General features: G+C 33.5%; 1 protein-coding gene across 1 annotated transcript in view; it reads left to right on the top strand.

The window, feature by feature from the left end:
- Nucleotides 1-12,092, top strand: part of NEK10 (NIMA related kinase 10) — a 123,671-nt gene that overhangs the window by 66,028 nt on the left and 45,551 nt on the right. The window contains 6 exon segments of the mRNA XM_053936078.1: nt 429-466; nt 3,316-3,416; nt 6,427-6,556; nt 8,728-8,826; nt 10,223-10,275; nt 10,360-10,415. Coding sequence (XP_053792053.1) covers nt 429-466; nt 3,316-3,416; nt 6,427-6,556; nt 8,728-8,826; nt 10,223-10,275; nt 10,360-10,415 — 477 coding nt within the window.

Below are 12,092 nucleotides of genomic sequence, written 5' to 3'. Positions count from 1 at the left end.
CATCAGGACATCATGTTTTTTCTTTCAGTTCCCTGGTGTCTGTGCCCATTTGTTATTGCTTATCTCAGCTAGTGAGATCTGCAGGCTGGGAAAGTATTTGTCCAGAGTTTAGAGAAGGATCTAGCATTGAAGCATGTAGACCTATATTTCTGACATTGAGATATTGCTATCCTGGTGATGTAATACCAATTTTTTCCCCACTTTACTAGTACTGACCAAGGAGAGACACTATTATTTAGTAGAAGTCATTCTATTTTGGACATGCAGAGTAAACCAGCCTTTAAAAATGCATAGCTGTAAACTAGTGAATTTGGACATATTTCCTTTAGAGGAAACATGAGAAGGAGTCAGGGAATGCAGGTATTTTCTCTACAGTCGTTGATGCCAAAGACAATTAAAACTTTTTTTTCTTTTTTTAAAATAATGATAGATTATGTTTACGGTTCTGGATCAAGACTGCGATCAGGTCATTTTGTGCTTGCAAGAAATTCAAACTTTAATTAAACCTAATGATTTTCAAGTTTTTTGAATATTATTACATTATTCTCCTGTTGCATATAGAGTATTTCCTCTTTTATTTCTTCCTCTTGATTGCCTATTGATCTGCTTCTGAGAGTGCCTTCACTCACCCACAGGTCCCACACTAAGAAAATCAAGTATTTGTTCATGATGAGATGGCAGTTTCATAGTCTACCAGTCATAGCTCTTTGCAATATGAAATATCATGGTTTTATTTATAATTGTATTTTAAAATGTTAGAAAAAGAGATAATTACATTTTACATCCATATATGTTATCTGAAGTATCATTAAGGTACTTCTTAAAAGTATAAATTCCAATAGTGAATCAGTCAGATCTCTTTAATTGTCATTATCCCAGGTAAACTTCTGTGGAATGCAATGGGAATTTCTCCTGTAAAATGAGCATTTCATACTGCCCTTGCAAATTATCATGTATTTACACATCATTGGTGAAACAAGTTTCCCATTTGAAATACTTTTACTGAGAAGCTTCACACCTCATAAGTTGCTAAGCTGGGATTTCAGAATGCGTATTGTCTGAGTTAAATAATATTTGAAATAAAATTATTTTGATCAGTTGAGATATTGTCTGTACTAAATTCTACTTTACAGCTTTTAATATAAAAACTGTATTAAGAATTTTAATTATGCAGTACAAATCCAAATTTGATGTCAACTTTCTGTAGTTTCAGTGCTGTTTACTACAGGGAGCCATACAATAACAATTCAGTTTAAATGTAATGTCTGCGAGCTGTAATGATCTACAGAAAAATACTCTAGCCTTTGTTGATAATTTCAGTTCTATGAGTAAATTGAGTAAATCCATTATCTTTTGTCAGTGATGTTTTCCTTTTGGATAAAAGTCTTAAAAGCTTTGGTCAAGTCTGCAGCAACCTATTCATACATGTACCCTCATCTTCCAAATAATGCTATACTTCTGTATTAAAAAAAAACCCTGAATAAACTAACAAGGAACTTGGAGTGGTCTGGAGTGTATGGACTTCATGGGAACTTCTAAAGTCTTTGAAGCACACAGATACTACAAGTAGACATTAAATCTGGTCCTCCTAGACTTTTAAGTCATAATGTTCCTGTCATAGTAGAAAAGAAAAAAACTCCATAAGCTGAATAACAGAGAAATCCAAATTATGTCCTACTTGGTCATTGCTGTTTGCTGTTATCATTCTAAACACATTTCTATTCAGAAAAGAATAATTTAAGGCCTACAAAGGAAAAGACCCTGATTTATTTACTTTTGGTTTGTAATACAAGCTACTGATAGGAAAAGAGGAGACAAATACCACAGAACAGAGAGCAGTGAAAAAGGGAACATGTCAAAGAAATGAAGATTTTATGAGTGTCCTTAACATAACTGAAAATTTTAAGGTTATAATGGCAAGACCACACTGGGTTCCTTTGGGCCTTGAATATAGCAGTATTGAAATAGTTGGTAGAGATGAGAAAATGAAGCAAAAAGACCTAAATCAAAATTGTTCTTCTGGTGGCCATACTCATCAATTAAATAGGCAGTAATCTATATTTTAGATTATTATAGCATGGCTTCCACTGTCTCCTTGAGCAGAACTAACTTAAATTATTCTTTAAATGACTCAGAGGAAATGCAAAGCTCATTTTCCTCTTACTGATTATGAAGAGAAGACCTCAGGAAAATATGTCAAACTGAATTTCACTTGACTTTCTCAAGACATCTGTCAAAAAGCAGTGCAATAAAAAAACCCAGCAATATCAATGATGTTGTCTTCCTGATCCTATTAGAAATGTGTCTCCCTGTGGTAGATAAGGATATTTATCTGTGTCACTTTATTTCTTTGAGAGCATAATTCAGATCTGGATGGTCTTTAGACACTAATATTTGCGAATATCTTTCTTCTTACTAAAGTAGCCATCACAGAAATTCATCAGTAAAAAGTGGTAATAGTTCTGTTGTGGACTAGTTAATGTTGGTATTTGGATTTCATCACCCTCTCAGTAGAATTTTTAATCTTGACGTAAGATCACTTTCAAAAAAAAAAAGCAATTGTAAACTTATACATAAGACTTGATGATCCTCAGGGTGTTTCTGTGAGAGTAAATGTTAGAATATCTAAATTAGTCTCTGAAGTGTAGTTTAGAGAAAATTGTATTTAGGAGAGGTACAGGGCTGCTGGCTGAAGTTTGCTTAGCTCCCACGTCTAATAGTCAACTTGGAAAGGTTATTTTGCGAACTAATGTTCTTTTGTGATACACTAAGTGTTTTATACTGGAAGTCTGCTGATAAGCTTTTATTTAATTTCTGGGCCTGACAATGTGTATGACTTTAATACACAAGGTTAAAAATCCTAAACAATAGATTTACCTCATTGAAATAGTCCACATCAGATGTATTATTATAATGCTTAAGGTAGAATTAAAATAAATTCAGTAAAATCAAAATATATTAAAAGATATATTGTGTTAATCTATGTAAAAAAATCAGTTAAGAAAATTATGTTTTTCATATATTTATCCTTTTGAATAAATATGACAAAATTTTAACAATTGTTGAGGTACATTAATACTGCTTTTCTCATGGAGTAATTTAGTGATTCAGAGAAAGGGATTTTCTTTTGAAACACATTGTCTAAATTTTTAGCATTTTAGATTATTCTCTTTTTTTGTTCCCAGCATTATTGGGAAAACAAGTCAAGCATTTCAACTTGGTATTTACATCTACAAGTTTTAAACATTGTATGCTATTAATGTGCTAAGGCAACAAAATGAACTGCCCTCCTGATTTTACTCTTGTCATCTACAGTGTTGGCAGGAATTGCGGTATCACAAAGGAAGGTGCATCAGATCAGTGGTCCTGTTCAGCAGATTCTTGTTCAGCTGCACAAAATTATCTTCAGCACTCAAGTATGCATTACTGTTGCTTCTGACATTCTGTACGTTTTAGTCATTTGCTGTTGTCAAAATGATGTTACTGCAAAGTGCTGCTAATTTGGTTACTGTTCTTAAAAAACAACAGAACTTGACATTTTTGCAGATGGCAGGATGCTTTAAAAATATATCATTAAAATAAAGACTAACTTAGAATATTAGTATGTGGAGGATGGCAATAATTGAGTCATATAAAAAAAAAGCTGTAGCTCACCTCAGAAAAATGGATTGTACAGTAAAGTATTTTTACAACCTTCTGTCATACCAGCAATATGACTACTTAAGGTGACAATATCATATACTGACATGGAGAGTTAATAAAATGCTTTCTTCTGTAGTAATAGCTTCAATAACTTTGAAGTTCTATTTTAATTATCAGTACATAGTAATGCTCTCTTGGGAGTTTTAGTGCAATAGATGAAATCCGGAACATGTTAACTTTTTGAAATGTCAGATATTTTTCAAATTTAAGACTTATTTTAAAATTAAGTTCAACTGTTTCATAGTGAGAGAGAGTTGAAGTTATTTCTTGTTGATTCCAAAACAAAAATGTGGCTGAGCTGATACAAAATCTGCCTGAGTTCTCACCTAAAAATATGATTGGAATCTCTTTATTCTGCAGAAAGATGGCTACCATGCAGCTATTTGAAAAAATTGCTATTATTAAACAAACAGCTTTTTTATTTTCCAAAATGAAGTGTTTACATTTGGGATGTGATGTTTATCATCTCAGGCCTTTTGAGATTGATCAGCCAAATTTGTTTGGTTTTGTTTAGAACTGAATAACATAACTGAACTTAGATGTCCTTTACATGTCTCTCTTTTGTTTTTGTTTTTTTTTTTTTTTTTTTTCATTGGCAAGCTTATCAAAACAGGTAATACAAGAATTAAATTATCAGAGACAAAGGAAACAAGCATTATTTACAATAATTGGAAATTATATCCTTCTCCTATCAGCAGAAATGAGACAGTTCAGTTTTCACATGGTATTTTAGGAATGTGTCCAAGGTGCTCATTAGTGAGCCTATCCTCTCTGTTGAAGAAGGTTTTCTCAAGTGGCTTACTAATTAATATGAGTTATTGTAATGTGGATGCTCAAGGACTGAGGACTAACAGCAGCTCAAAAACTGGCTCAGAATTGACCACTGAAGCAATATCAACAGCTTTTCTCTGATTTCAGAGAAACCAGAATCCATACCTGCACTTGTTTACTATATTCCACATGCCCCCCTTGCACTTGTTTATGTTTTTACAAATCTGAGGTCGAGTATTTTTTATAATACACAGCTGTTTTCTCAAAATGTTACATATTCCAGTTGACAATTCTAAACTGAAGTTTGCAAGGAAGAGTTCTTGCCTGTTAGTTCTTGGCTGCCAGCAGCCTTCCCTGTTTCCATGGGAACAAGAATCAGAGTGATCTCTGGAAAACAATGTAAGAAAAAGCTTTTTAAAAAGCATTATGTAAATCCATGGCCTTTTTTTTTTTTTTTTAACTGATCTGACAACTGATTTCGTTAAAACAAAAGCTAAAATGGAACACTAGTGCCCAAGGCAACTCCAAGTTTCTCAAGCGCTGGACTTGTTCTTTACCATTTCTGCTTCAGAATATCCCCATGGTACATTAACTACACACTGCAGTGGTATGTAATCCATAGAATATATTGTCAGCCTTTCCTAAGGCATAATTTTTTTTACTCTCTCATAGGCTAAGGAAAATTCAACTTCTGACTTAAAGCATATGTGTAAGGCCTTATTTGCATGAAAAAAGAGTAATATCTGTCTGTAAAAAAAAAAAAAAAACTTCATGCCAGCAGCTGTCTGGAGAAGTCTTTTGTGCTTAGCATGTGACTTTGATTCCTGGTTTGTTAGAGCAAATCAGGACTCCTGTGAGGCCAGTAAAACCAATCTGGATTGATAGCTGTCTAAGAGCAGTAATTTGTTCCAGTGGATAAATGTCTCTATAATGTCTACTATGGCAGTGTTTGAATGTGAATCATTAGTGGTAAACCCCTCCCTATGTAGTCAAAAAGCTTCCTGAATTCAGTTGAGTAGTACTTCATGAATTTACATCAATGGAATGATTGTAAAGTGCTTACTAAATGGTAGGAAATCATAGTTTTCCAAACAGTGTCTGCAGGTATAAGCAACTCTGCAGAAACAACATAGAAGATAAATTCAAAAGGGTAGTAACATACCATAGAATCATTATCAGACTGGGTTGATGTCATTGCAGTTACCAACAGCTGAAACTGTACATTTGCTGTTGGAACATAAAAATTATTTTAAAGGAAAATTTATTTTAAAGTGTTTATTGAAGACTTTAAGTACATTATTTGTGGGATTTTTGTTTGGGTTTTGTTTTTTCTAAATAGAGATGAAGGATGTGTTCTTTTTCAACCAAAAGGATACAAGAAGAAAAAGTATATAAAATCAGTTATGCTTTCTAAACAAGTGAAAGGTAAATAACCTCTCTCAGGAAGCTTAGAGCAAAAGGGGTTCTCTGAATTGTATTAAGACCCATAAGGACCTTAAAGAGGTCATTGAAGCCATTCTATGCACATTCAATGAAGGTCTAAGCTTCTTCATTAATTTCAGATGGAGCAACTCATAATAGCCAACGTGAAATCTAGTGTAATGTTCTGTGTGCTTCATCTGTAGAAAAAATGTCCCAAATACTATCATTTTGATCAGGGAGACAAATCTGGTATTACCAGTGTTAGGCTAATAATGATTTTTACCTTCAAGACTAGAGGAGCTGAGTTATATGGTAAGCTAAACCTAACAGAATGGGAAAAAAAAAAAAAAGGAGCTTTATTATAATATGCCATTAAATCAAGTCTTATACTGTTATTTATCACCATGTCATTGGATATCCATGTTTCTTTTTGCAGGATAGCTACATTTCTCAGTAATGGCACTTCTGAATGGGTCATTTTTATGGCAAGAGTAATTGAATGGGGAAAGTGTATTTCTTTGTTTCATGTAGCTTCCTCCAGCTTTGCAATGCAACTTGAAAAGGAGAATCAGTGAGAGATTCAAGTCCCTCTTCAGTCAGCAGAACAATCTTTGTAAACTGAAATTGGAAATCAAAAACACCATTTACTACTTGTGGTCAAGTTTGTCTCTCTTTCCATTCAATCATGCTGTTGATATTAGTATCACAAAAATATAAGTGTAAGAGTCCATTTTCAAAAGGAAATCTTTAGAATATTCTCCAGCTATCCTATATTTAGCAAATATGGAGTCTCCTTAAGTAAGAAGTTTTTGCAGGTTGGTTTCAAGTTTGTATCTTGTCATTAGTACTCTTTCTGTAAATGGAAAGGACCTGCTAGCTCCTAAGACACAAAACCAGATTTCATCTCATCAGAGCTCAAAAAGACAAGAGGAAGGGAGATGTAACTAGAGATTATATAAGCTCTTAATTTATGCAAGCTCTGCTTGATATGTTGATAGTTCCTTAATATTGTTTATATTTTGGAGCAAGCAGTATTTCTACTTAAACCATTAATCCTAAGAGAGCAGTGTCCCAGAGTACCTTGAATATAACATACCTTGTTCTGTTGTTGCACAGTGTGTCGGCAACATTGTAGTGTCATCAGTTTAAAAGTACTGCAGATTTGTAAGAATGTCCTGACTGAAGAAACATTCTTGCATGTTTTCCAGTGACATGCTGGATGCTTTCCAACAGAGAAAGATCTAATGACTAGTATCAGAATTTCTAAATGTTCCTTCAGAATCTCCTGAGAAGACTGCAATCAGCAAAGGGTTTGAACTTTACTTCCTTGGCATCTGTGGGAGACTGAATCTAAGAGACTTCATTTATGAATTGATGATAAAGTAGTTATAAGATTTATTATTGTACCTAAAATTTGATGGGTAAGGTGACTTATTATCATTCACATAATTCTCCCTCTGTAACTTATTTTGATTATGATGTAATTATGGAATCTTCTAAGTATTTTTTTTTTTTTTTTTTTTGTAATAATTAACCTGAGGTGCTGAAAACTTCGTGGAAGGTGGCACATTGGTAGTACATTAGATGCTTCTAAGGATGCTTCTAAAGATGCACAAGGATGCTTCTTTCTGAGCTATCAGTTTCATGCTGTCCTGTAAATCAAATTGGGATTTATATTTAACAATTCCTGTATTTCAGCCGTAACATTAAATCTAAGAAATACCTGCTCATTGTGTTTTGAGTTGATGTTTTCAGAAACGAATGCTCAAAAATATGGCAAGAAAATTGAAGTGTTTATTATAAAATTAACCTAATTTTCCAGTGTTCAGAAATAAAGGAAATTATTTGTAAATTTTATCAACTGTAAAATTGATAGCTTCAAAACTATTGGATTTAAACCTGTAGAAAAGGGAAGAAATACTCTATTTAAAAAGTAAATGGTAGTGAATTGAAAATGCTTGAAATGTTGAATGCAATTCTGGGCATTCTACCTTGAAGGAAATATAATTTAGATATCATTTGGAGGTGATGAGAGAAAAGAATGATGTTGAACTCTTACAGCAAATGTTCTTATGAGGTTGTACAATTTCTGGAAATAAAATTTTAAAATAATGGAGTTTTAACTACACCAAGTTAGAGTACCTAATAAGAATTACAGACAAAAAGATTCCTCCACTGATCAGTGGTGGGGTAAAGGTCTTCCAGCACAGAGATTCTTCTATTTCTGTAAAAGTGTTATTATGCTGCAGAAATGCATAACAGAATTCTCTCCTGTACACGAAGGTGGTTCTGTTAGAGTTGTTACCTGTGGATATTTTTAAAACTAGATGCTTTTAAGTTTAATGTCAGTATCATTGCTCATATAAGCAAGTAGCTGAACTGACTTTCAGATTTCAAAAGTGCTGGAATTCCTCTAATGGGAATTATACCATTTGAATATCAGCTAACAATTTCACTTGAAGCTACAGTTTTAAAAACAGAGTCATCAGCTGCTTCTCTCATAGGTTCAAGAGAATATACTTTCCTGTTTATCTTCACACGAATGTGTAGTTTGTGACATTTTTTTCAGATACTCTGAAAAATGCAGTGCTTTATACTAAGTGCAGCTTGCAATATTCAGTGTTTCTGGAGAGAAAAAGGTAGGATGTTCATAATCGTGTTCACCACTTTTCCATTAATCTAAAAAGTATTGAAATTTCTTTTGACTTCTGATTGCACTGGGAAATATAAGAAAGTATAAACTGCCTCCTAGAAGTCTGAAGTTTTGGCAAATAGGAAGGATGTACTTTTCGGGTGTCTTTATTTTTTTGGTCTCTTTTTTTTTTTCCCTAGATGCTGCTGAATTGATTGAACCCAATATCTTCACATCAGATTGGCATGGGATACATCTTTCTTCAGGTGGAAATATGTTGCTTCCAGCTGATAGAAAAGGTAAACAAAGCATCATAAACTTCTGTAGTGGCATATATTTTTCTAATAAAGTGTATGGTATCAAAGCAGAAGGAATTGCTACTCTAAGATCAGTCGTTAAAGACAATAAAGTTATGTTGACCATACTGATTTTCTGGGGGGGTTGGTTGTTTGTTTTTGGTTTGGAGTTCTTGGTTGGGTGGGTTTTCTTTTGTTTAATTCCTAGTAAGATACACAGTTTAGCACTGCTGGAACTTTCTACTGATTGAAGAGAGTACACTTTGAAATTATAAAGAAATATCACAGATGCAAATAATTTATGATTCATCCATGAAAATTAATAGAAATGTTTGTAACTGAAAATGTCATAGTAAGGATTTGTCTGTCCTTGTGTATGGTTTTTAAATCAAGTCTATTTAAACCCTTATGTTGTTCTTTTGTCGTTCTTTTGTCATGTTTGAAATAGTTGGTTAATTTAATTACATAGCTAGATCAAACCATATGAACTCGAGGAGGGAACACATACATATATTTATATATACTTTAGAAAATATATCAATATATGTGTCAATTCTACTTTGTACTAGTGATACTCAGGCAAATCATAAACACCATGTAAAATCAAACCTGCCAGCTGTGGTGTCACCCAGGGTGGGGAACTACAATTCCTGGTTCAGAGACTTTTTTTCATCATGTGTTTTATTGTGCAATGGACGTAAGGGAAACGTGCAGCCTGTATTTTGATAATTGTACCATTTATATTTTTCTAAATACAGAAAAAATGATGTTGCAATCCATGGACTAGAGAATACAGTAACATTGAAATCTGTGGCACCAGGAAGAAGAGTTAGAAACTTCAATTTTGATGGCCTTTGTGTTGAAAATAGCATATCTGTTCCACAGCTTATTGTAAAAACCAGAACTAATACTAGGTGTCAAGGGTGACATTGGAGTAGGAAATGAGTCTCTAACAATCACTTTAAATATGAGCATTATTTTGCTCCTGGAGACAATAGTGCAATTTGTTGAGATGCTCATTATCTGTAATTTTTGAATCTCTTAACCTGCAGACAATACTTTTGTCCTCACAAATTGCTGATGGCTGTGTGCCCTTTCCACTATAAATTTCCTATGTAAGTGGGAAAAATAAGAAAGTTGCATTTCTTAGTTCTGTTACATTAAGTCTTTAAATTATTTTTCATTGCTTAGAATACTTCCATAATGTGTGTGTGCCAAACGTTCATATCATGCCATAAAATGACCCCACCTTTTCAGGGGGTCGTGGTGCTCAGTGGGAGTTACTGATCATGAAGCTTCTGTCTTGTCATTATGTTTGCAGTGGAATTGCTAAGAAACTGATAAGGGAGCATAGATTGCAAATTCAGTAATACAACATTTACTTGCCTTTTACTTTAAGGCATTTTTGGCGCTTCTGGCATGGCAGAAGGGATGACATATGAACAGTTGCAGGTAAGCTGTATATTTACCTATACGTATTCATTTATTACTCTTAATGAACATAATTCACTGAAATTAAGTTCTTTTGTGTTGTAGACTCTAATTGAAGAGGTTCTAGAGGAAAGTGGTTATTATAGTTTCTCTTCTTACAGGTCAGTCTAGTCAGTTTAAAAAGATAAGGTTAATTATGATGTGCTAAACCCAAATTTATTATCTTCCTGTTTATGTGACTGCAATTAACTTTAAACTTGGTGCAGTATGTGGTTTATTATAATACATGGATGCATGGACTGGAAGAAATGTATGTGGGTCATATTAGCTAATCTAAGCAGCTTTTTTTGGCCACATCTTTCATTCAGATGAAAGAGTCGTACAAGTGTGGCAGCAATTTCTTCACATTTTTTCCCACAAAAACTCACATCTGAACCAAAGGTTAATTACATAGAAGAATATTTTATTTTAACACTCTGCCATTACAGGGTTTAAAGGACAAAGCTGATATCTTTAGCAAAATATTTGAGTACAGCACAAAAGCCAGTATAAGTGTTTATTAGCACAAAAGTGCAGAGGATGAAAACAAATGTGGTGGTCTTTGAAACTAGGCAAATGCTTTGCCCTCAAGATGGTATATCTTTTCCTGCAGGAAAATATTGACACAAGAAAGAAAATATATTAACTATATAATTTCTCATGTTTTTCATTTGACATCCTATTATTTATCATCTCAAATATTCTTTAATGCAAAAGAAACATTAACTGCTTCAATTAAGTCTATTCTTATCTTTACATTAATCACCATTTTAAAGTCTGTGAGACTGCAGTTATTTTAGGTTTTCTATAAAAAACAAACAAACAAACATAAAGCCTCCCAACCCCTTGCCCTCCCTATTATAAGTATTAAGAGATTTTAAGAATGGTTCCTGGTGCCTCAGCAGTATTTTTCAGCTATTTCTTGTCTCTGCAAGGTTTTTGGTATGAATCAAGCTCGAAAAATTTTTGATGGTAGTCTGAATATTTCTATAGGCTACTCATTAAACTGGTATTTCAGCTTGCAAGTGTCTTGCAGCTGCCAAAGTATTGAAAATCATGATTCAACACTCCCAAAATAAAATAACAATTCAATCTTTAAACTTTCAGGGTGTGCTTGAATTATGTTTACAGATTACTTCTTCATCCATGAGGTCTAACAAACTTCTTTATGAATGTTTTCAAGTGTTTTAAAATTTTTGCCCTCATGACAATCTCCCAGAATTTGATGCTGTAGAAAAAGCATCTCACAACTTAGGAAAAAAAAAAAAGAAAGAAAAAGACATCAAGGTCTGACAAGTCCTATTATAAATATACAAATGTGTTGTAGTTTTATAGGCATTTATCTCACAAACTAGTAAGAAGTGTCTTACTTTAATTAACTGTAATGAAGGAGGTGAATATGCTGAATATGGACTTTTTTTTTTACGAGGTTTTTTTTACAAGAACTACTACACAGATAAGGTATCTATTAAAGGAAATCAGAATCATAGTGTATCTCATTTTGAAAGGACGTGTAAGGATTGAGTCCAACTCCCTGCTCCTCACAGGACTTCCTAACACTAAGCTATATGACCAAGAGCTTCATCCAGATACTCCTTGAACTGAGACTTCTTGAACTTTTTGGTGCTGCTTGCCTGGGGAGACAGTTCCAGTGAAGTACCTTTTCCTCATGGCCAATCTGAACTTCCCTTAGCACAACTTCATTCCATTCCCTTGTGTCCTATTACTGTAAATGTAATTGCTGAAATGTAGAGCATACTTCAAGATTGCAGGCATATATGCTGATACTTCCAATATAC

The sequence above is a fragment of the Vidua chalybeata genome, chromosome 1, assembly GCF_026979565.1.
Source record: "Vidua chalybeata isolate OUT-0048 chromosome 1, bVidCha1 merged haplotype, whole genome shotgun sequence".
Classification (NCBI taxonomy): Eukaryota; Metazoa; Chordata; class Aves; order Passeriformes; family Viduidae; genus Vidua; species Vidua chalybeata.
This window is presented reverse-complemented; position numbering and strand designations above follow the sequence as displayed.